This window comes from Mustelus asterias, chromosome 2 (assembly GCF_964213995.1).
Source record: "Mustelus asterias chromosome 2, sMusAst1.hap1.1, whole genome shotgun sequence".
Taxonomy (NCBI): Eukaryota; Metazoa; Chordata; class Chondrichthyes; order Carcharhiniformes; family Triakidae; genus Mustelus; species Mustelus asterias.
The window spans coordinates 45,519,415-45,545,918 of NC_135802.1; the positions used below are offsets into that span (position 1 = coordinate 45,519,415).

Below are 26,504 nucleotides of genomic sequence, written 5' to 3' on the forward strand. Positions count from 1 at the left end.
TCCTAGAAAAAGTTGAAGAATGTTAGCTATAGCATGGCATCGGAGGTCCGATGATTTGTTAAACAGAGGCACCAAGACTGGTTCAGCAATAGTGATCAAGACAGAGACACAAGCTTCTAAAGGAAATGCAGTGCTTACAGATCTTATATATCTGATAAGAAATCAGCAACAAGGAAATGGCAGATATCATCATGCAAAACACATGCTGCAGTCCCACTTAGGGAGATGAAGAACCAATGATAGGAAAACAAGGCTGATGAGCTTCAAGCAGCTGCTGATTAAAAAATCCTGAAGGCTCTACATAAAAGTCTGCAATCAGTCTGAGGCCCCAAAACCAAGTGTGACTCCCAATGGAAAAGAGTAACTAAAGCTAATGTGGATCCTCTGGAGAGGGAGTCTCGGGAATTGATAATGGAAAGTAAGGAAAAGGTAGAGGAGTTGAACAGATATTTTCTGTCTGTCTTCATCACAGAAGATCTATCAAAGGTACTTGAGATCGAGGTGAAAGAAAGGCAGGAACTTAAAACAATCCCCGTCACCAGGGAAAAGGTACTGGGAAAACTATTAAAGGCTGACAAGTTCCCAGGACTTGATGGCGTGCATCCTGGGGTCTTAAAAGAAATGGTTGCAGGGTTAGTAGAGGAATTCCAAAATTCTGAAAGGTCCCAGGGGAGTAGAAAATAGCAAATGTAACACCTTGATTCAAAGGAGGGAGACAGAAAGCCAGAAACAACAGGCCTGTTCGCCCAACATCAACATAAGGAAATTGCTAGAATCCATTATTAAGAATACTTAGAAAATCATGATGGGATTAGGTAGAGTCAACATCGTTTTACAAAACAGAAGTCACGATCCCGAGGCAGCGGGAAGTGTAGAGAGAGTCAATGAATGGGAGGCTGGTTTGCATGATGGATTGGGCTACATTCACGACCTTTTGTAGTTCCTTGCAGTCTTGGGCAGAGCAAGAGCCATACCAAGATGTGGTACAACCAGAAAGAATGCCTTCTATGGTGCATCTGTAAAAGTTGGTGACAGTCGTAGCTGACATGCCAAATTTCTTCTGAGAAAGTAGAGGCATTAGTGGGCTTTCTTAACCATAGTGTCGGCATGGGGGAACCAGGACAGGTTGTTGGTGATCTGGACATCTAAAAACTTGAAGCTCTCGACCCTTTCTACTTCGCCCCCATTGATGTAGACAGGGACATGTTCTCATTTACGCTTCCTGAAGTCGATGACCATCTCCTTCATTTTGTTGACATTGAGGGAGAGATTATTGTTGCCGCACCAGTTTCTCTATCTCATTCCTGTACGGTGTCTCGTCATTGTTTGAGCTCTGACCCACTATGGTGGTGTTGTCAGCAAACTTGAAAATCGAATTGGTGGGGAATTTGGCTGCACAGTCATAAGTATATAAGGAGTATAGTAGGGGGCTGAGAACACAGCCTTGTGAGGCACCGGTAAGGATAGGCACAGGATGAATATGGAGGAGGTGGTGTTGCCTATCCTTACTGATTGTGGTCTGCGAGTTAGAAAATTCAGGATTCAGTCACAGAGGGAAGTGCCGAGGCCCAGGTCACGGTGCTTGGAGATGAGTTTCGTGGGAATAATAGTGTTGAAGGCTGAGCTGTAATCAATAAATAGGAGTCTGACATAGGTGTCCTTGTTATCCAAGTGTTCCAGGGTTGAGTGCAGGGCCAGGGAAATGGCGTCTGCTGTGGACCTGTTGCGGCGGTAGGCAAACTGCAGTGGATCCAGGTCGTCCAGGCGGCTGGAATTGATTTGTGCCATGACTAACCTTTCGAAGCACTTCATAATGACGGATGTCAGAGCCACCGGCTGCTGCTTGGTTTTTCTTAGGTACCGGGATGATGGTCGTCTTCTTGAAGCAGATAGGGACCTCAGATTGTTGTAAACAGAGGTTGAAGATGTCTGTGAATACCTCCGCCAGCTGATCGACACAGGATCTGAGTGCACGTCTGGGTACCCCATCCGGATGTGGAGATGCCGGCGTTGGACTGGGGTAAACACAGTAGCCGGCATCTCCACATCATGACTACCATCGACACCGCAAACTGCCGGCTCCAAGTGGAGAGGATCTCCAAGAAGATCGCGCCTATCGACACAGACATCAAGTTTCTACAAACATGAATTAGTATTCTGTAACTTGATTTCTGTGTCTGTGCACTGTTTGAGAGCACATTTCCACTCCATCTGACGAAGGAGCAGTGCTCTGAAAGCTTATGGTATTTGCTACCAAATAAATCTGTTGGACTTTAACCTGGCGTTGTAAGACTTCTTACTGCGTTTACCCCATCCGGGCCAGTTGTTTTCCGTGGGTTGACCTTCAAGAAAGCTGCTTTGACATCTGCAAAGGTGACCCCAGATACAGGTTCATCCAAGGTTTCCAGGGTGGAGGGCATGCTCTTGCTGACCTCTTGCTCAAAACAGGCATACAATGCATCGAGCTCATCAGGGAGGGATGCGTTGGAGCTGGTGATTTTACATGCCTTCATCTTGTAGCCTGTTATGTCTTGCAGACCTTGCCATAGTCGGCGGAGGTCGATGTGGCTAGCCTGGGACTCTAGGTTGGTCCGGTATTGTGTTTTGGCATCTTTGATGGATCTCCTTAGATCATATCTGGCTTTCTTATATAGGTCAGTGTCGCCTGACTTGAACGCCTCAGACCTGGACTTCAGCAAGCAGTGGATATCCCTGTTCATCCATGGTTTCCGGTTGGGGAACATACGGATTTGCTTCTTTGGCACACAGTCTTCTACACACTTACTAATGAAGTCAGTTACTGTAGTGGCGTACTTGTTCAGGCTGGTCGCAGTTTTTAAATACTGACCAGTCCACTGACTCCAAGCAGTCCCATAGGAGATCATCTGATTCCTCAGACCAACATTGCACGACTTTCTTTGATGGATTCTCCCACTTCAATTTTTGCTTATAAGCTGGGAGCAGGAGCACAACCTTGTGGTCTGATTTGCCAAAGTGTGGGCGGGCGATAGAGCGGTAGGCATGTTTGATATTTGTGTAGCAGTGGTCTAGGATGTTTGGGCCTCTGGTGGAGCAGGAAACGTGGTGGTGGTAACTTGGTAGTACGCTCTTGAGTTTGGCCTGATTGAAGTCTCTGGCCACGATGAACAAGGCCTCGCCATGTTTCGTCTCAAGGCCATTCGTAGTGGTGTATATTTCGTCCAGCACGACCTTCACATCCGCATGGGATGGGATGTAAACTGCCATCAGGATAACAGAGATGAACTCCCGCGGAAGGTAGTAGGGGCGGCATTTTAGCGCAGGTATTCTAGGTCTGGGAAGCAGAAAGTTATGATGTGGAGATGCCGGCGTTGGACTGGGGTAAACACAGTAAGAAGTTTAACAACACCAGGTTAAAGTCTAACAGGTTTATTTGGTAGCAAAAGCCACACAAGCTTTCGAGGCTCTAAGCCCCTTCTTCAGGTGAGTGGGAATTCTGTTCACAAACAGAACTTATAAAGACACAGACTCAATTTACATGAATAATGGTTGGAATGCGAATACTTACAACTAATCCAGTCTTTAAGAAACAAAACAATGGGAGTGGAGAGAGCATCAAGACAGGCTAAAAAGATGTGTATTGTCTCCAGACAAGACAGCCAGTGAAACTCTGCAGATCCACGCAACTGTGGGAGTTACAAATAGTGTGACATAAACCCAATATCCCGGTTGCCAGAAAGTTGCCAGTGTTGCTACGTCTAGGCACCACGAAGTGTTGATTAGGAAGCAGACCCCCCCTCCCCTAGCCTTGCCTGAGGAGGAGTGTGTACAGTTTTGGTCTCTTTATTTAAAAAAAAAGAATGAAACTGTGTTAGAAGCAGTTCAGAGAAGGTTCACTAGACTCATTCCTGGGATGAAGGGCTAACCTTATAAAAAAAAATATTGAACGGATTGGGCCTATACCCACTGGCGTTAAGAAGAATGTGAGGTGATATTATTGAAATATAGAAGCACTTGAGGAAATTTGATGGGAAGATATACCGGGAGGATGTTTCTCTTGCGGGTGAGGCTCGAACTAAAGTACATCGCTTAAAAACAAGAGATGTTTTAAGATGGAAGCGAGGAGAATTTTTTCCCCCTCAGGGTCGCTAGGAATTTCTTCCAAAGAGAACAGTGGAGGCTTGATCATTGAATTTATTCAAGGCCAAGTTAGATATACTTTTGAAAGAAAAAGAAGCAAAGGCAATTAGAGACAGGAAGGTAGAGTTGAGACCACAACTGGATCAGCAATGACCTTTTTGAATAGTGAAGCAGGCTTGGAAGGCCAAATGGCCTTTTCCTGCTCTAAGTCCTATGTCCCTCCCTTGCAGCAGAAGACAATTAACTCTCAGTAAACTGGCATTGGCAGAGAATTTCAGCTATCTCCTAAATCCATAGAGTGCAATGATACCATTGAGTCATTTCCACAGCACCACACTCTGGAAAAGCCTGACCTTGATCCTTCTCAAACAGGCCATAAAGCAGCTTTTAATCACAAGTCGCCAGGTATTGGTGGCACACCACCTGATGCGTTCAAGTACGGAGGAACTCACATGGTCTGGAAACTCTCTCGTCTCTTCTACCTGATCTGGAACCAGGACACTATCTTCAAGACTACAAAGATGGCTCCATAACTCATCTCTACAAACTGAAAGGGAGCAAGGTCATCTGTGGCAATCATGAAATGTCACTTCTAGCAGGCAAAATTCTTCCAAGGGTATTCTTAATTGGGTTGTCACTCACCTCTGAGCACCCAGAATCACAGTGTGGCTTCTGTGCAGGATAAGGAACAGCAGACATGATCTTTGCAGCACCGCAAAATCAGGAAAAGTCCCAAGAACAGAATAAGAACCTCCAAATACTGTTTGATGGCATAACCTAGGCTTTTGACACAGTAAACTGGGAAGGCCTGTGGCAGTTCTGTGCAAATACTGCTGTCATAAAAAGATAATCAGTCTCATTCACTCAGTTCACAATGGCACGATGGCTAATATGATGCACGGTGACATGTCATCAGATACCTTGCCTGATACAAACACCACCAAGCAAGGTTGTGCACTGGCTTCAGCTTTGTTTGCCATATACTTCTCAGCCATGCTCCTGTACCTACTTCAAAGATCCTGGAGACAGGAACACACATTTAATTCAGGGCAGACAGCAACCTATTCAACGTGCAAAGGTTCAAGGTTTGCATAAAGGTTACTGGACAGCTACTGAGTAAACTCTTGTTCACATAGGACTGTGCTCTCATAGCACATACTTGAGGGGACATTTAGCTACTTGTTAATCACTTTGCTCTTGCCTCAGGACACTTTGACTTGACAATAAGTATGAAGAAGACAGAGACCTTGAATCAATCTGCCCTGGCCATATATCCCCAGGCCCCACAGTCACTATTAAAACCTACCTTGGGAGTATTCTTTCCAATAACATGCCAGGTGATAAAATAAACCATCGCCTGGCAAAAGCAAGCTCAGCATTTGGCAGGTTCAGTCATCGACTTTGGAAAGAGCACAGAGTTTGTCTCAGAACAAAGATCAAAGTCTATGAAGCAGTGTTGTTATCTCATTTTATGGAGGAGAGACTTGGATTGCTTACCGGCATCACAAAGCAACCAAGATCCTTGCAAAGTGCTGCATACCTGGCATCGAGAGGGTGCTCATCAGAGCTCAGCTTTGTTTGGTTAGTCACGTGGTTCACATGAATGATTCCCACATACCAAAGGCAGTATTCTACAGTCAGCTGAGGACAGGAACCCACACTGCAAGATGCCCCAAACTTTGTAAAGATAATCTGAAAGCCAATATCACAGCTTGCAAGGTGGATCTCAATACATGGGGGAGAAAACCTTGACAAATCCCAAATAGAGATGTAATTGTCACCACATGATCAACATTTGAGTAAAACAGAGTCAACATCTCTAGGACACATGAACATAGCTCAAAGCCAATGCCTCCCTCCATTCATCCCTCCAACACTGACTTCATATGCAGTACTTGCAATCTGTTGGCAAATTGAGACTTGGCCTAGTGTCACACAAGATGAAATCAGTCTTTTTTGGATAAACACTCATCCATCAAAGCAACGGGACGATCCATTAATTATGCTGAATTAATTTGTCTCAGCCAGATCAGGACAGTCAACATGGCCTCAATATCAAGATGATAGCAGGTGGACAGCTTTACCTGATAGTTGGATTTAAGAGGATTTACAAATCAACACCATGCTGAAATTCTTGATGCAGGCTGCACATCTGGCCAAGGCACAAACCCATATTTGTCAGTTGTCTCATGACAAATTGGGGGAAGGAAAGAGGTGGTAATTCCTTTGGAATGCAAGTGACTCCAATATGCAAATCCGGATATAAATTCAGAGCCAAATCGACCCTCTGTGGCAGACTTGGTAAATCAAATATCTGAGCCAGAGTGGCCTGCAGTATTTCAAAGCACTATTGACTGAACAGCAACCTAGTTCATGAATAAAACTTGTGATTTAGGCTCATCAAGTGCTGGGATTCTTCCTCTTCAACTCAAGATAAATCTGCAAGCCAAGGGACTAACAGCTAAGTTAATCCAGGCTAAACAACTACCATGAAGCTATATTCTAGTAACTGCACAATTTTTTGATGATTAAACTTCATTAGTACTGTGCTGCTCAACTAAATTGCAGCTCTGCCCATGTGCACCTATGTTGTCTAAATTGAGATTGGTGGAGTGTGCCTCCAGCAGAACAATGTGCATTACCATCTCGCAAGCCATTTAACTAAGTGGCTATTTTCATGTATAAGCATGGACAATAGACATCAGAATATTTTATAACAAAGGCGTCACAGTCAATCCTAATTTGATGTTCAAGTGATAGGAGAAGACATGCACTTTGCGACAAGGAGCAAAAGTTAGTAATCAGAAACTGGAACATAAATTATTTCCTTCCCTACCCAAGCACACAAAGTCCAACTGCAGCACATCAATCAACAGGGGCAGATGAAATCAACTAGCAACAAAGATCAGGTATCAAACTTAGTACCCCGCTGATCTAAATGGCCCAGTATGCAGTGAATTAATATTTTGAACGTATCTGCATTGCTGCTCAACAACTCCTGGACAAAATATGAGCGTCAAGATGGCACTGAGCTTGTGTATGAATCCATTATGCCTACAAACCCCTACCCAGCATCCTACTGAATACTAACACATACCTTCTTCAACCAGCTCAATTGGCAAGGTCATTATGCTCCTGTGCCACACAGGACACTAATTTCATATTCAATTTCCAGTTAGCTGCTCACTAAAAGTAACAGAGGAGCTGTAATCCCAACATTCTTCCAAACTCTGATTTCCTCTCCTGAAGCTACCGTATCACACAAGGGAACTGTTCTGCATATCAGCACATATCCCAGTTGGTCATTATCCGCATACATGTCTAGGCAAGACTGTCAACTGATATTTCAATTGTGAGGAACATCACTACTTAACTGAAGTATTTTGCTGGTGGTGTGTAATATTCAGTACCTATAACTAAGGTAAATGAACTGTTGCAACATGCCTCATCTTGCTCGTTCAAAAGTGCCAAGCAATGCAAAAGCACCAGTGTTTTGTCAGGTGAGATCAGCAAACTGAACAGTACCGGAGTTCATCCTGACTTATCACATATGACACTGGAGGTATGCATTAACTGGAGTCCTTATGTCCCGTTTCTCACAAATATAATACTAACCAGGTCACATGAAAAGCCTGTCGACATCCATGTTTATTGCAAGTCATACACGCACCAGTTGCTGCTTTGCTTTCACGACCTTGTTCCTCACAGATGTAGCACGTCTGGGGAGGTAAATGGACAAAACTACTTTTAAAATCAGCAGTTCTTAATAATTGGTCCTATTTCACAATAATTATGATCTTACAATCAAGTCAAAAAGATCACAGGATCACAAAGAATTTAACAAATTTGCATGTATTATTAAAAAACTTCCATACAATGAACACTTGTTCTTGCAACTTTGGTCACACTTTCTTTCAGCGTTTATTACTATAAACCACAATGTCAACATTTTGCAAATCAATTTTGAGAATTCAAGTGTTAAGAGTTGCAGTTTCCTTGTGGAGCAAATGTCCCCTGGCTCAGGCACTCACACAAACAGGTACATAGATGTTGTGTGTATATGTCACGCACAGAACTGTCTCTCTTGCGTGTATCTGTGCATGTTGTATATATGCGTGCATATACGTTGCAAGTGTATGTGTAGCTGTATGTGCAAATATATATACACACCGAGTTATATGCATGAGGTTCTGAGCACCAACATTTCAAAGATTCAAACATTGCTCAAAAAAACCTGCTCAGCCTGAAAAGTTAAATGGAGTAAAATGAAATTCGAATGCAGGAATAGCATTCCATCAGAACTATTCACATAGCAGGCAATATTGGGTTCTGAGCACCTTGTCTTACTACATTGACTACAGTGTATTGTTACTGGGATTCTTTGGAAGAGCACCTTTCAGGAGAACGGCTAGTCTTGCATTGACTCCTCAGTGGTACCAACAGGACTTTATGGAGACATCCTTGAGGAAGATAAACCTCCACTAATGTAACTCATTACTATATTCGAGTCATTGTTTAATCTAGCAAATCATTTACAACACCTAAAAACAGATATGTAAAGAACCTGCATTCATAAAACTCCTTTCAAGTCCATAGGACATTTCCAGACATTTCACAGCTAACAAGTTGCTTTGAAGTACAGTCAATGTTAGTAGGCTAACAGTGGTTGGTTTGTACACACAAGAGCCCTTAAATAGCAAAGAAATAAAATGGCCAGTTAATCGGTGTTGGTTGAGGGATAAATTTTGGCTAGGGGATCTGAAGAACCCGATGGCTCCTTTTTGAACAGATCCTTTACATCCATCTCAACAAGGAAACATGACCTCAGTTTAACATCTTCTAAAAAATATAGTGACAGTGACAATGCAACATGGTGTCAGCCTAGATTATGTGCTTTAACTGTAGAGTTAGAACTGAACCTATAATAGGTGCAGAAAATCACAATATGATTAAACACATGGAGTTAGAAGATGAGATTCATATTTGAGAAAGCTTTTCAAAGATGTAACTGATAGGATAACTGTGGTATATTTGGATTTTCAAAACAAAATCATAAGTTGCCGCACAAAATTCAGACTCCATTGAATTTGGGAGCAACGGACAGAAAAGTGAGTGGGAATAAATGGGACATTTTCAGGTTGACAGACCTGTAAGCAGCAGGATACCACGAAAGTGCAACTTATTCAGGTTCACTGGCAATACAAAGTTAGTAAGAAGTTTAACAACACCAGGTTCAAGTCCAACAGGTTTACTTCTTACTGTGTTTACCCCAGTCCAACGCCGGCATCTCCACATCATGAATACAAAGTTAGGCAGGAAAATATGCAGTGAGAAAGACAAAGGGGCTGCAGAAGCATATAGACAAATTTGGTGATCCACTTCGGCAGAAAACATAAAAAGTATTTATTTTTTGAAAGTTGAGACACAGTAGGAAACACTGCATTCAGAGGGATACGGGTATCCTTGCACATGAATCACAAAAAAATGATTTTCACAGTAACTTCAATGCAGTGTCAATGTAAGCCTACTTGTGATACTAATGAATAAAGTTAAACTTTTTTTAAAGTTACAGCAAGCAATAAGAAAGAAAAATGGTATGTTAGCTTTTGTTGCAAATGAACTGGAGTATAAAAGTAAAGAAGCATTACAACAATTAGACAGAGCATTAAGTACTGTACGCAATTGTGATCTCCTTCTCTAAGGAAGGGTGTATTTGGTTTAAAAGAGAGTGCAACAAAGGTTCACTAAATTGATTTCTGGAATGAGGAGAATGTCCTTCAATGGCCTCGGCACCTCCCTCTGCGACTAGATCCTGAACTTCCTAACTCGCAGACCACAATCAGTAAGGATAGGCAACAGCAACACCTCCACGATCATCCTCAACACCGGTGCCCCACAGGGCTGTGTTCTCAGCCCCCTTTTATACTCTTCATACACCTATGATTATGTGGCCAAATTCCTCTCCAATTCGATTTTCAAGTTTGCTGACGACATCATCGTAGCAGGTTGGATCTCAAACAATGATGAGACAGAGAACAGGAATGAGATAGAGAATCTGGTGAACTGGAGTGGCAGCAACAATCTCTCCCTCAATGTCAACAAAACAAAGGAGATTGTCATCAACTTCAGGAAGCATAAAGGAGAACGTGCCCCTGTCCATATCAACGGGGATGAAGGAGAAATGGTCGAAAGCTTCAAGCTTTTAGGTGTCCAGGTCACCAACAACCTGTCCTGGTTCCCCCATACCCACCAACACCTCTACTTTCTCAGAAGACTAAGGAAATTTGGCATGTCAGCTACGACTGTCACCAACTTTTACAGATGCACCATAGAAAGAATTATTTCTGGTTGTATCACAGCCTGGTATGGTTCCTGCTCTGCCCAAGACCGCAAGGAATTATAAAACGTCATGAATGTAGCCCAATCCATCACACAAACCAGCCTCCCATCCATTGACTATGTCTACAATTCCCGCTACCTTGGCAAAGCAGTCAGCATAATTAAGGACCCCACCCACCCTGGACATTCTCTCTTCCACCTTCTTCTTCCGTCGGAAAAAAGATACAAGTCTGAGGTCACATACCAACCGACTCAAGAACAGCTTCTTTCCTGTTGCTGTCAGACTTTTGAATGGACCTACCTTGCATTAAGTTGATCTTTCTCTACACCCTACCTATGACTGTAACACTCCATTCTGTACTCTCTCGTTTCCTTCTCTATGAACGGTATGTTTTGTCTGTATAGCACGAGAAACAATACTTTTCACTATGTTAATACATGTGACAATAATAAATCAAATCAAATAAAAAGAGACTGAGTGGATTGGGCCCATGTTCTTTTGGTTACATAGAAACATACATAGAAAATAGCAGGAGTAGGCCATTCGGATCTTTATGGCTACTCCACCATTCATGATTATGGATAATCATCAAATTCAATACCCTAATCCCACCTTTCCCCCAAATCTCTTGATCCCTTTAGCCCCAAGAGCTATATCCAATTCTTTCTTGAAATCAGACAATGTTTTGGCCTCAACTACTTCCTGTGATAGTAAATTCCACAGATTCACCACTCTCTCTGGGTGAAGAAATTTCCCCTCATCTCAGTCCTAAAAGATTTACCCCTTATGCTCAAACTATGGCCCCTAGTTCTGGACTCCCCTACTATTGGGAACATTCTTTCTGAATCTACCTGTCTAATCCTGAGATTCACACTCACTCTTGGAAACTCCAATGAGTTTAGAAGAACAAGCAGTGATCAAATTGAAACACAAGATTCTTAAAGAGGCTTAACAGGACAGATGCTGGCGAGTACAAAGAACAAAGGAAATTACAGCACAGGAATAGATCCTTCTAGCGTAGTCTAGGACACGGTCACAATCTCAGAATAAAGGGGACAGCCATTTAGGACAAAAATGAGAAATTTACTCACTTTAAGGGTTGTCAATCTTTGGAATTCTTGAATTGAATTAATTTATTATTGTCGCATGTATTGGGATACAAGTGAAAAGTATTGTTTCTTGCAAGCAGTTACAGAGAAAAAACATTCATAGAGTACATAGGGGAGAAGAAAAGAATAGGGTGCAGAATATAGTGTTGCAGTTACCAACAGGGTGGAGAGAAAGATCAACTTAATGTGTTAGGACCATGATGGCAGCAGGGAAGAAGCTGTACTTGAGTCAAATGGTACATGTTTTCAGACTTCTGTATCTTTTTCCCGATGGAAGAAGGTGGAGGAGTGTATGTCCGGGGTGCGTGAGCTCCTTGATTATGCTGGCTGCTTTCCCAAGGCAGCAGGAAATGTAGATGGAGTTAATGGACAGGAGGATGGTTTGCGTGATGGACTGGGCTATGCTCACAACTCTTTCTAGTTTCTTGGTCAGAGCAGGAGCCATACCAGGCCATGATGCAACCGGTAAGGATGCTTTCTATGGTGCATCTGTAGAAATTGGTAAGCGTCGTAATGGACATGCCAAATTTCCTTAGCCTTGAAGAAGTAGAGGCATTGCTGGGCTCTCAACTACAGCATCGGCGTGGACGACCATGACAGGTTGTTAGTGATCTGAACACTTAGAAACTTGAAGCTCTTGGCTATCTCCATTTCAGAACTGTTCATGTAGACAGGGGCATGTCCTCCTCTATGTTTCCTGAAGTCGATGACTATCTCCTTCGTTTTACTGACAGAGAGGAAAATTGTCATTGCACCATTTCACTAGGTTCTCTATTTCTTTCCTGTACTTGGTCTCGTCATTGTTGAGATCCGACCCACTAGAGAGAGTGATGTCATCAGCAAACTTAAAAATGGAGTTGGAGCGGAATGTGGCCACAGTCATAAGCCATAAGTGTATGAGTACAGCAAGGGGCTGAGGACAAAGAATTGTGAGGCACCGATGTTGAGGATAATCATGGAGACATCGTTACTTATCCTTACTGATTAGGAAGTCTAGGATCCAGTCACAAAGAGTCCTAGCCATGGAGTTGAGATGAGTTTTGTTGGGATAATGGTGTTGAAGACTGAGCTGTAGTCAATAAATAGGAGTCCGACATAGGTGTCTTTGTTATCCAGGTGTTCCAGGGTCGTGCACATGGCCAGGGAAATGGCATCTGCTGTGGACCTGTTGCATCAATAGGTGAACTGTAGTGGATCTAGGCAATCTGAGAGACAGAAGTTGATGTATGTGATGACTAACTTTTCAAAGCACTTCATAATAATGAATGTCAGAGCCACAGGGCAATAGTCACTTCGGCTTGCTGCCTGCCTTTCCTTTGCAACAGGGATGATGGTCGTCTTCTTGAAGCAAGTAGGGACCTCAAATCAGAGTAAGGAGGTTAAAGATGTCTCCAAATACTCCCACCAGCTAGACCACGCAGGATCCGAATGCTCAGCCGGGTACCCCATCTGAGCCAATCGCTTTACATGGGTTAACTTTGCAGAAGACCGATCTGACGTCTGCGATGGTGACTTCAGGTACTGTGTTCGACCGACGTTGTCGGGGCGGATGACATTCTCTCACTGACCTCTTGCTCAAAACAAGAATGCGTTGAGCTCATGCAGGACGGGTGGGCATTGGTGCCAGCGATGCTCAGTCATTCAGTACAAAAAATAGGTGTCAACCATGGCTCAACTGATAGCACTCACATCTGAGCTGGAAGTTCGATGTTCAAGTCCCACTTGGGCACCAAAATCTAATCTGACACCAAAATCTAATCTGACACCAATGTATCACCACTATTGCACTATTAGAGGTGCCATATTTCAGATGTTAAACCAAGGGACTGTGGAGAGAAAAAATGCCATGATACTATTTCAAAGAACAGCAGGGGAGTTATCCCTGGTATCCAGACCAATATTTATCCCTCAGTAAAAGTGACAAGAAACAGATTAGCTACTATTGCTGTTTGTGGATACTTGTATGCAGATTGGCTGCTGCATTTCCTACGTTACAACATTGGCTACATTTCAACAATACCCTAATGGTCATTAAGTGCTTTGGGGCATCCTGAGGACATGTGCTGATGTTTTTATGTTCTTTTTAAAATTCATTCATAGGATGTGGGCGTCGCTGGCTGGGCCAGCATTTATTGCCCATCCTTAATTGCCCTTGAACTGAAGCTTGCTTGGCCATTTAAAAATCAACCACATTGCTGTGGATCTGGAGTCACATGCAGGCCAGACCAGGTAAGGATGGCAGATTTCCTTCCCTAAGGGACATGAGTGAACCAGATGGGTTTTTACTCCCATCAACAATGGTTTCATGGGCATCATTAGACTTTTAATTCCAGATTTTTATTGCATTTAAATTTCACCATCTGCCATTTCAGGATTCAAACCCAGATCCCCAGAGGATTACCCTGCATCTCTGGATAACTAGTCCAGTGACAAAACCACTACACCATTGCCTCCCCCTATTCGTATAGCCTCTGTCTGCAATGTGAGAATTTTATTACTGATTCATATTTACACTTCTGCCTAAAAATCTGTTTGTGTTGACCTGCTGGCACTAACCTATTTCATTCTTTCACAGGATGTGGTGTCACAGGATAGGCCAGTATTTATTGTCCATCCCTAATTGCTCTCGAGGTGGTGGTATAAACTGCCTTATTAAACCACTGCAAGTACACCCACAATGTTGTTAGGAAGCAAGTTCCAGGATTTTGACCCCATAACAGCACAGAAACAGCAATATAGCTCCAAGTAAGGATTACGTGTGACTTTGAGAGGAATTTTCAGATGGTTGTGTTCTCGTGCATCTGCTGCCCTTGTCCGTTTAGGGAGTAGAGGTTGTGCGTTTAGAATGTGCTGTCAAAGTAGCCTTGATGATTTGTTGCAGTACATCTTGTAGATGTTAAACACTGCTACCTATGTGCGGAGGTGGTGGAGGAAGTGAGATGTTAAAGTTGGTGGACGGGATGCCAAGCAATCGGACTGCTCTGACCTGGATGGCATTGAGCTGCAATGCTATTAGAGTTTGCACTCATCAAAGCAAGTGAAGACTTTTCCATCACACTCCTGACTTGTGCCTAGTAGATGGTGGAGAGGCTTTGAGGACTGAGGAGGAGAAGTACTCAGCACAGAATTCCCAGCATGTGATGTAGTCACAACGTATATGTGGCGAGTCCAGTCAATTTCTGATCAATCATAACCTCCAGGATGCTGACAGTGGAGGATTCTGTCTTTGAATGTCAAGGAATTGGTTAGATTCTCTCTTGTTGGAGAAAGTCATGGCCTGACACTTGTATTGTACAAATGTAACTTGCCATAAGTAATGAGCCCTGCAACACCAGAATAAGTAGGCCAGAGGCCCACTCAACAGGCATCAATCAGCAGAGGGTTTGGAACCGTCTTCATCACGCCCTCCTTTCTTGACTTGACATTTCAAGTAACTTTTAAGAAATTTCCCTTTATGGCAGTGCCTCCAGTGGTGAGGCCAAATGTGTATTATATTGTCCTTCATGCAGGCCAAATTTGCAAACAGAAGCTTGTGGTGATATAAACAGGGCCTAGTTTTAAGGCTGATAAAATTGGATATCCTAAATTAAAGAATTGGGCACATTGAAATCAAACACAGTCAAACCGCAGGCAGGCCAATTGTACAATACACAAACATGTCTGGGCCTGACCCATCAACCACCCATCAAAGGTCGTTACACTCTACTTGAGACTTAGGAGATCATGGCACCTCATTGAAATGCATCGGTCTATTTTTAGAAGCCCAGATCGGGCCAGACTTTCTGTCACCAAGAGATCCTGTAGAAACCTTACCTGATAACAAGTTTAACAACATGGAGATGGACACCTGGGGGTCGGACCCTGGTGTCCTGTCAGGCAGACATCAAGAAACCCACTGGGTATTGGAACCCCCTCCTGGGACCTCATTGGCCAGAAGCCAGAGAAGTTTCTGGAAAGGCAAGCAGGCTGGGGATAAAGGGACACACTCAGAGGCACACAGGAGCGAAGACTCGACAGGGGAGACAGCCGTGACCATTCGGAAGACTGACCAGAGAAGGAAGGAAGAAGCGGCCATCGAGACTCACCTTCATGACGACAGACCAGAGGGACTCAGAGAATCGGGCCTACAGTTTAACCAAACCACCTTTACGGGTAGTATACTTGAATCTGGGGTATCCTCTTGTTTTATGTGGGTAATTTAAGGGTTAATAGTGTTATTTAATAAACTTGTTGAACTTTTACTTGTGTTTGTCCTTTGTCCACCTTGCAAATAAGGGCACCGGGGTAAAACCTTGGAGTAAGTAAACTGGTTGAAAGTATCTGAGAATTCACAGGTACAACAAGCTTATATGGATTAGGTCACCTATTTGTGAATACAATTAGATGCAAATACTGTCCCTAGATTTTTCTTTTTTTATTCATTTATGGAAAGTGGGAGTCGATGGCCCATCCCTCAAAGCTCTTGAATCGAATGGCTTCCCAGGCTACTTCAGAGGGTAGTTTAGAGTCAATTGCATTGCTGATGGATTATTACAACAATCAATGATTGTTTCACGGTCACCATTAACAAGACTAGCTTTCTAAATCCAGATTTAATAATTGAATCTAAATTGCACCAGCTACCATGGACCTCTGGATTACTCGCTTAGTGACATCACGACTATGCCAACATCTCCCTCACAGATACCTCTACCAATACAGCAGGCACCACACTTTCAGCAGAAGCATAGCATGAACCATTTCCTGGACCTTGGTACTTTCAGGTTTGGTAGTGATTTAGCTTTTGTACATTTTGTGAAGTACTTTACATGCTTCTTTTTAAAAGTTGTCCTGTTGACAGCAGTGGAACCAGAGAATCATGCCAACAGCAGGCCCCCATCTCCACCATGAAACACACCACTAGGGTCATCCCACCCATAATTTATTTATTTATAACAGAATTTTATGGCTCCAACTATCAAAAGTTGAACCCTAATAACACTGCCTATTTGATTTGTAGACAAGGACAGTGTTTACTCAAATCATTGTATCCTGTATCTGTAAACAACAAGGGAAAAGATGCCAATATATTTAAAAACATGCTCGAGATAGAATGTCCACAAACCTTAACTTCTGCTGCCTGCTTCTCTGTCAAAATTTACCAGTAATATGCTGGGGCAATACTTACCCAACTGTCACAATGCAGTGAAGGCTCTGGTGACAAGCAACTCTGTGAAGTGAGTTTTAAGATTTGTATCCTGCAAGTAACCATGGTTGGTTTATTACTTGCAAATGTCACTTGCATCTTGTGAAACTGCCATACTCCCAGATGACCATAGGCTGCTCTCCCCTTTGAGGGGGAGAGCTGACTGGTGGCAATTTAACCTGAGGAGCACCATACTTCAGGTGAAGGGCAAGGTTGAGAAGACAGGGCCATCATGAATAACCTCAACCAGTACAGGAATTGAACCCATGGTGTCAATCCATATCCTGAACCAGCCATCCAAACTAATCGATCTCTTGTAATAGTTCCTCAAATCACACTTTGTAGATTTACTCTGAGTGATACAGCAGCAAAGTAGAACTGAAGAGATAGGGAAATGCAATTCAAAGCTGAGGGAAGTAGCTATAGCATTGACATCAAGCAACAACTTATAGAAGTAAAAGAAAAAAAATTAACCAATTAATTTGCTCAAAACTCAAGAACATTTTATTTATACTTAACTGAGTAACTGGAGTGTCCAAAATAGTTTTAAATTACATTTAAAAATCAAAACCGACATATTCTCTAATGTAACGAGACATGCTCAATGCATTATATTAGCATCTTCTAATAATTTTATTAAAGCCCTGATGCTGAATAGATACTATTTGCTTGGTATCAATCATATCTATACACTTTAAAGCACATGTAATTGGCCGTATATCACCCATTATTATGCAAGAATGTAACAGGTTATTTCCTTTTTTGAAGACTGCAAAGCAAACAGAGAATTCTCAAAGCCTTACTTCAGGAAACTCACATTAAAAAATGCCAGCTGCCTCTTTTCTGTTATGAACTGCTGAATTTCCCACCTCAGTCACGCTGTCTGAGCTTAATGGCATCTGTAGCTTTTTTTTGTTGACATTTAGAAAGCAGCACAAGATTGTTTATCAAGAATGGATTTTCCTTTCCCAATGTAGAAGTCCACTAAGAATTGATGTAGTTTTTACAAGTGATTTAAGCCTGTAAAGGAAGATAAATTTATTCCTGGTGGTTACTGTCCACGTCAATCACAAAGATACTTCGGTCTGCATTTTGGCTCTGAATTCAGTTAAAATCATTTTCTTCCAAGGAAAATAATGGGCTTAATGTATCCTGATATAAAAGTTGAAAGCCATATATATTCTGACACTCACTCAAATGTTTCGTAAAGTAATCGTGTTTATGCATATTAAGGACTATCTAAATCATACACTGCATCCTATGCTCAAGACAGGAAGGTGAGGTGTGCAAGAATGCAGGTTTGTGAGACACAAAAACATCAACAAACTTCATTTAAATCGCACCTTTGAAGTTGTAACACAACACAAGGTGCTTCACAAGAGCACTGTAAGAGAGTCTGACACCAAGCCACATAAGGTAATACTAAGGCAAAAGAAACCGCACATCTTTGACCAAGTTAAGGAGTCTCTTAAGGGATAAAAGAAAGAAATGGGCAGGGGGGTATAGGGAAGGAGGGGGAGGGCCTTCAGTTATGACAACTGTTTCTCCAATCTTTCTCCTTAACAAAGAGAGACTGCAGTTTAGCATAGGCCGCCCAACAGCCGGCAGGAGATAGAGGAACAGATATGTAGGCAGATTTTGGCAAGGTGCAAAAGTAACAGGGTTGTTGTGGGAGATTTTAACTTCCCCTATATTGACTGGGACTCACTTAGTGCTGGGGGCGTGGATGGGGCAGAGTTTGTAAGGAGCATCCAGGAGGGCTTCTTGAAACAGTATATAGATAATCCAACTAGGAAAGGGGCCACACTGGACCTGGTATTGGGGAATGAGCCTGGCCAGATGGTCGACGTTTCAGTAGGGGAGCAGCTCGGGAACAGTGACCACAATTCAGTAAGCTTTAGGGTATTGATGGATAAAGAAAAGTGTAATCCTCAAGTTAAAGTACTAAACTGGGGGAAGACTAGTTTACAACAATATTAGGTAGGAACTGAAGAATGTAGATTGGGGGCAGTTGTTCGAGGGCAAATCAACATCTGGCATGTGGGGGGCTTTCAAGTGCAAGTTGATAGGGATTCAGGACCGGCACAGTCCTGGCTGGCCTGGGAGAGCTCCAGAACTGTCAAGACTCCAGCGCAAATGGGCCCCACCCCTCTGGGTTTTTAATAATATTCACGACTGGGACCTCTTCAGTGCACAGAGTGTGGAAATTCAAGTGAGAAGCTGAACTGACTTGGAACATTTTTCCTGCCAATTCAGCACTTTTGGGAGAATCGCCCCCACCATTACTCAGTGGTAAGATTGTGGAACTCAATACCAGAAGTAGTAATTGAGGCAAATAGTATGGATGTGTTCAAGTGGAAGCTAGGTAAGTACATGAGGGAGTAAGAAACAGAAAGATATACAGTTACGGTGAGTTGAAGTAGGGTGGGAGAATACTCATACAGTTCAAACACCTGTGCAGAATATTTGGGCTCAATGATCTGTTGCTGAGCTGTACTTTTTTTATTTCCAATGTTGCCTCACTAAAGTGATATACAACTTCAGCATCACACCCTCTCAGAATATCTCAGATTAAGTCACACCCTTTAGTTAATAACTCATTTAATAATGTTTTAAACACCACCCTGATCTCAAAGATTACCATAATAACCCCAATTTCAACCTCTGACTACATAGGCAACCAGTTTTGACTCCAGCATCGCACAGCCTTTTGCTCTCTATCTTTAACTCATGCTTTTAAAGCAGCCTTTTTTTGGTATCTTCGGAAGCTGAGAGATTCACTATGGCAAAGTTACTTATTTATTGTGAGTGTCAAACGACTTCCTGAAATCCAAGTACAACAGAAAAAAAAAGCTTGTATTCATGAAGCACCTTTAATGCAATAAAAAAAATCTTAAGGTGCTTCTCAGTAGTATGACAAAAAAGTTAAATGAGCCACAAAAGTCACCCTTATCCTCCAGATATACAAACTCCTCAAAAGAAATCAGAAAGTTTGTCAGATACTATCTGCATATCACATCAGACTCTGCAATTCAACAGATGTTAATTCCAGCCAGTTGAAAAAGATGCATGAAAATTCAAAAAGCTAAATTGACAAGGAACAAAAGTCACACTACTCACATGGATGGTGAAACACTGCTTTCAGAGTGAAAAGTGGGGTTGCCCAGTGATACTTGTATAACATTTATATGTTTTAAAGTTTGTTTATTTATTAGTGTCACAAGTAGGCTTACATTAACACTGCAATTAAGTTACTGTGAAAATCCCCTAGTTGCCATTCTCCGATGCCTGTTCAGGTACACTAAAGGACAATATGGCATGGCCAATGCACCTAACCAACACGTCTTTTGGATTGCGGGAGGAAACCAGACCATCCGGAGGAAACCCACACAGACACAGGGATAATGTGCAGACCCCACACACACTGACCCAAGCCGGGAATGGAACTTGGGTCCCAGTCGCTGTGAGGCATCAATGCTAACCACTGTGCCACCGTGTCGCCCACCATGGTCGTATTTATTATTCACCTTCAGTGGTTCAGGGAAATACAATTTCCCATGGCCAGTCAGTATTTAATTTGCTGCCTTTTGAGGGGGGTCACTTAAACTTATTTCCAAACCCTGTTGATGGCAACGTGAACTCATGTTTTATATGCCTGCCGACCACGAGTATCAAAATGGGAGTACATCTTCACACCTGGCAACAACAACACTTGCAAATTTCTGTGCTTGCTCAAACTTCACAAATCACAAAATAAATCACAACTTTTTAAAATGTATTTGTACACGGGGCATGGGCATCGCTGACAAGGCCAGCATTTATTGGCCATTCCTAGTTGCCCTGGAGAAGGTAGTGGTGAGCCCCTTCTTGAACGACTGTGGTGCATGTGATGTAGGTACACCCAAAGTGCCATTGGGAAGGGAATTCCATGATTTTGACCCAGTGACAGTGAAGGAACAACAATATAGGTAATATAGTAGAGAAGGTGCAGGGGCAAAGAGGCCTGGGTGCAAATTTACATAAGTTACTGACAGTGGCAGGACTGGTTGAGACTACAGTAAATAAACCATAAAATATCCTAGGCTTTATTAATAGGGGCAGAGAGTATAAGAGCATGGAAGTTAAGAGTTAACCATATGGTTGTGCGTCTGGGGTCATATGCAGACCAGATGAGTTAAGGATGGCAGATTTCCTTCCCTAAAGGACATTAGCGAGCATGAGTTTTAATGACAATCAACGATAGTTTTACGGTTACCATTATTGACATTAGCTTTTAATTCCAGGTCTTATCAATTTAAATTCTACCAACTGCCATGGTGAGATTTTAACCCACGTCCCCAGATCGTTAGCCTGGGCCTCTAGATTACTAGTCCAGTGACATTACCACATCACTTGAATGTGTAACTGACTACGCAAAACAGCACAAAAGTCCCAACATTTTTTTTTTAAAAGAGGTCCGGTCAAAAATCAACAGCATGCACAAAAGGGAGGCGTAAAAGGGAAACTAATTAAACGACTCCAAAGAGTTTTCAAAAATTACTTCAGATGGCACTTTGCTTTCTCCACAAAGGAGAGGACTTAAAATTTGTAAAATAACAGACCTACCAAAAACACGATAAGGATTAAATATCTTTATAGAGAATTATTTTCTGAATTCAAAATGCCGACAATGATTACTATCTTAGGCTTCTGAACTTGACAGAGTCCAGTCTTTAGCCCATAGGATCTTGCGGGCCATCATACTTTGTCGGCAAAAATGGCAGCCTACTTGACCACATTCAGTAACAAGTTAAATAGCCAGTAATTTATTTTGGGTGCTGCAAATTGAGGGTTAAATATTACCAACAACACCAGAAATCCATGCTTTTTCAAAATGTGACTTTAATGGTCAGGCTTGACCTCAGCTCAACATCTCATTTGAAAGACGGCAACAACAATGAACATTCTCTCAATACTCTGAACGTCAGCCTAGATTATGTGCTCAAATCTTGGAATGAACCTTTTAACTGACAAAATGTTACCAGAGTCAAACTGATATGCTACAGAACTGCACTGGAATATAATTTTCAGTTTTAAATTTACTTGGCTGCAGATGAAACCATTGTGCATTTCATATTCGTACAAAAGCAATTCCCTTTTACTTTTACTCTTAAAAGAACGCTTTGCCATTCATAAGGAGATACATTGGCAGTCAGGGTCATATCTGAGTCTTTGAAGATTTTTGTTTAAATTGCACTGAGGTCAGTTAGTGCAGCAGTTCAACCGCAAAAGGGTTCTTGAAAAACTAAATTTAACATCGAAGTACTAAAGGACAGAAGAGCTTATAATAGAGAATTGATGACTTTTCTTTGCTTAACCCTTCTATCGTTAATGGACAACAGTAACCTGCAAATTTGCTTTATTACGTTAGCTCTACCTGATTTGGAATACAAGCATAATCCTGACCAGGAGAAAGTAGGAATATGACCAATCCACTCACCACCCACACACTTAGGAGACCAGATATGGATAAGTGGAACAAGTTATGAGGGAAGGCAACTCAACAAAGCCCCAGAATAATTGGAGAGGGACAGGATGAATTGATGTGCAGATGGAGATTCGCCAAAAAAGATTAACTCTTATTGAACCACATGTCTTTTCTTTACCCTATCATTTCCGCTGATACTGACTTTAAGCTACACATTATCTGTTGCAAAAGTGATCAGTGAACTTAGGTTCACTAAACAAAGAAACCTTATTCCATCACAAAAAGCAGAGTGCAGGTATTAATATACCATGAATCACCATCCTTTCGCAGGTCGAACGTAGCAACTTTAAAGATTAAAAAGTGGCCTATTCCTACTGCAATCTAGGCCTCCAATTAATAAATTGCAAAACAAAAGAAGCATGAAACTGCAGAAATTAAGCAAGGGTTTTCAGAATTCTTATAATCCGCACAAACTAAAAAGTATATTGTGACAAAACATTCTCAATAGGCTGGATTTGCAGTTGGCAGCACTCACCATCAACCTTGAAGAAAGCTGCCCACAAAGATCGAACAATCTGTGGTGTGGTTTACCACTTTCTCAACAGCAATTTAAATCTGGCAACTAGTCAAGGGGATCTCCAGGTGACAGCAGCAATTATATCAGCAAGGAGGATGAGCAGCACAGAGAATTCTTCTCCGAGAGCAAGTTAAAAGCACTTTCTCCTTCACTTTTAATATAAATTTTGAGATAGTGCAATGAATGATTCGATTTAGATGGAAATTAAAAATTCAATACAAAATTTTGAAAATAAAAATGTGGTTTAAAAATCAATGGAGAAATATGACATCAACGTAAATTCAACTTTTCAGAGTCAGTGAGGGTGTTTAGAAGTAATTATAAAGTTAGCAATCTGTTAAAAGTACAATTTCAATTACTTAACACTGACAAGTCCCCTAGGATATGATGGTCTGTGTCCTAGGATCTTAAAGGAAGTGGCTGCAGATATAGTGGATGCATTGGTTGTAACCTTCCAAACTTCCCTCGATTCTCTAAAAGTCCCAATGGATTGGAAAACTGGAAATGTAACATTGCCATTCAAGAAAGGAGGGAGACAGAAAGCAGGAAACTGTAAGTCAGTTCGTCTAACACCTGTCACTGGGAAAACACTAGCATTCATTATCAAGAAAGTTTTAGCAGGACATTTCAAAAATCAATCAGTGCAGTCAACTTGGTTTTGTGAAAGGGAAAGTGTCAAATTGACAAATTTATCAGAGCTCTTTGAAGATGCAACAGGGAAACCAGTAAATGTCATGTATTTGGATTTCCAAAAAGCAGTTGATAATGTGCCACATAAAAGGTTACAGCACAAATTAGACTCATAATATTAACGGAGATATGTTAAAGGATAGGGGACTGGCTAACTAAAGGGAAACAGTCGGATAATTGGGTCATTTTCAGGTTGGCAGGCTGTAATAGTGGAATGCCACAGGGATCAGTGCTGGGGCCTGAATTGCTTCAAATCTATATTTTGTGATTTGGACCAAGAAACTGTTTTGTAGCCAAATTTCATGATACAAAGATAGGTAGGAAAGCATGTTGTGAGGAGGATACAAAGCAAAAAAAAAAGCAGTCAATGGGCAATAATTTGGCTGATGAAATATTTGGAAAAATAAAAAAGGTTCTCCATTTTGACAGGAAGAATAGAAAAGCTGAAACGGACGCGTGCACACATGCTTATTGAAAACGGAAGCACGCGCACACAAACATTAAAACAGACGCGCACCTCTGCCGAATATTTCCAACCATTCATGTTTTTAATAACTAAGCATTAAATATCTTCAAGCCTGCTTACTTAGCAATCAGACTTTATTAACCATAAAAAATATGGCACAACTATCCTGTCTTTATGAAACAGTCCCTTAGTGAGCAATGCCAAATGTTATGCACAAAAATATATTAAAAACAAAAATGAATTTTCAGATTGCGCTGAAAACCTTTTTGGCATGTCTAACAAGATGTACAATGAAATACAACTAACAGAATGCTTAAAGTATTATATCCATAAGTTATCAAACTTCAAAATAGGCTGAACTTTCCTAGCACTTGAAAAACCAATCACTTATGAAACTCACATATTAAAGTGCAAGGGCAGTTAATGTTAGTTGCTTCCTATCATTATTTAACACTTCAGAATCACACTAACAGGAAGTATTCACTATTTCACAAACAAGTGCCAAAAATAAATTCCCTACAGCCTCAGGCGCCACTTACAATCACATAGAATTTACCGTACATTAGCAAGCCATTGGCAACAGTAATGGTTATGCTCCACAGGAGCCTCGTCCTACTCTGTTTACTTAATTCCATCCTGTCAATGTATAATAATTAAAGCAGGCATGAGATAATAACTAACATGGTTGGCTAGATAGCTAGAGTATGGCACTGAATGACGCCAATAGCATGGGTTGAATCCCTGTACTGGATTTGATCATTCAAGGAGGCATGTCACTTTACCTTGCCCCATGTTTCGTTGGGTGTGGTGCCTTTCTACATGTCAGTCCTCTGTAACAATGAGGGATGCCAATGACCCCTCGCAGTCTATGGATAATTACCACATTATAACCAAACATGTTTAAAGAAAAGGAGTTCCCAGTGTCTGGGTTGAGGAGAGGAGGAGTATAGATACACTTCGTTATCTCAGGTTTTTTCAAATACTCACTAATACGATCTCAAAGTATGATTTTTGAGAGTTCGTTCACAACTGACATTGAGCTAACTAGACTATAGTTACCAAAAGATATATTCTCTTACTTCTAATACATGGTGTCAGTCTCCAGTTTTCTGAGACACTGGCTCCTTTTTTAACCCTGTTCACACAATGGAAACAGGGATGATAGTTAAAATGGACAAGTAAAAAACCCCTCTCATCTCTCTGCCATCCCAAAGATTGCAATGTTAACCTGCTCAAATGCTGGCTGAAAGACTGTGGAATCCTTTTTTACATCACTGGGGACTGGCTATAAATTCAAGATCTTTGCTGGGAACCCGGGTTGGCTTATTATTTAATACAAGACTCTATAGGTAATTGAAAAATACCGGGTTAAATTATTTTTTGAATAGAAGTATAGCTTTAATGCCTAATGCATCATTAAGGGAACCCTTCAACAGACTTCTGAAGTCAACAATGATAACAATGGCTTAAGTCACTGATTTTTTAACCCAAAATATCAACACAATAGCTGACATACATTAGGCACCATATAGGAAGGTAGCAGACATAATCCTGCTGTTTAAAAGGAAGGAAAAGAGAAAAGAGGAACTATAAACCTGTTAACCATAATTACCAGGCAAAATGCTAGAACCAATATTATTAACATGAACACAGGGCACTTAGAAAGCCAGAATACGAGTAAACAGACAGATTTATGAAAGGGAAATAATATTAGACAAATTTGTCAAAATTTCTTTCAAGGATGTAACAGGTAAGGTGGATAAGGGGAACCAGCGTGTTTGGATTTTCAACAGACATTCAGGTGCCCCATACACTATTATACAAAATTAGGTCTTATGTGTTGGAGTAATATAATCTCAGATTGAGAATTGTTTAATGGACATCAAATAGACAGTAGGAATTAACGCAAGATTTTGGACTGGCAAGCTATTACTAGTGGGGCACTGCAAGGATAAATACTTGGGCCTCAGCTATTTATAATCTATATTAATAGCTTAGATGAGGTAACTGAATGCTACGTATCCAAGTTTGGAGGCAATACAAAGCTACCTGGAAAGTAAGTGGTGAGGAGGATGCAAAGGTGAGCCAGACAAGAACATGGCAGATAGTATTCCATGTGGTGAACCGTGAAGTTATCCACTTTGGTAGGATAAAAATATATATTTCGAATGATACTGGGAAATATTTGCATTCCGAGGGAGGTGTCCTTGCGCATGAACCACAAAATTAACATATGGATACAAAAGCAATTAGCAAGGTAAACAGTATGTTAGCTTTTGCTACAAAGGCACTGGACTATAAATGTGAAGAATATTTACTCTCATTATACCGGCCACTGGTGAGGCCCTACCTGGGCCATCATGTGCAGTTGTCTTAAGGAAGAAAGGAAATACCTGCCCCAGATACAGTGAGACAAGCGTTGGCTAATCTGGTTTCTGAGATGAAGGGATTGTCTAATGAGGAGAGATCAATTAGACCAGGTCCATTTTCCCTGGACTTTAGAAGAATGAGAGTCTATCAAATGTAAACACATAAAATTCTTTAGGATGTG

The 26,504-nt window shown here is 41.6% G+C and overlaps 1 protein-coding gene across 9 annotated transcripts in view; it reads right to left on the minus strand.

The window, feature by feature from the left end:
- mllt10 (MLLT10 histone lysine methyltransferase DOT1L cofactor) overlaps positions 1-26,504 on the minus strand; it is a 248,754-nt gene that overhangs the window by 182,497 nt on the left and 39,753 nt on the right. For 7 of the 9 annotated variants that reach the window (XR_013500066.1, XR_013500065.1, XM_078234429.1 and 4 more), the window contains one exon: positions 7,735-7,838. The exons of the other annotated variants lie outside the window; for them this stretch is intronic. Coding sequence is in view for 5 of the 7 variants with exons in the window: in XM_078234429.1 (XP_078090555.1) it covers positions 7,735-7,838 (104 nt within the window). In the remaining 2 variants the exon portion in view is untranslated. The remainder of the gene's footprint in view (positions 1-7,734; positions 7,839-26,504) is intronic. 9 annotated transcript variants of the gene reach the window in all.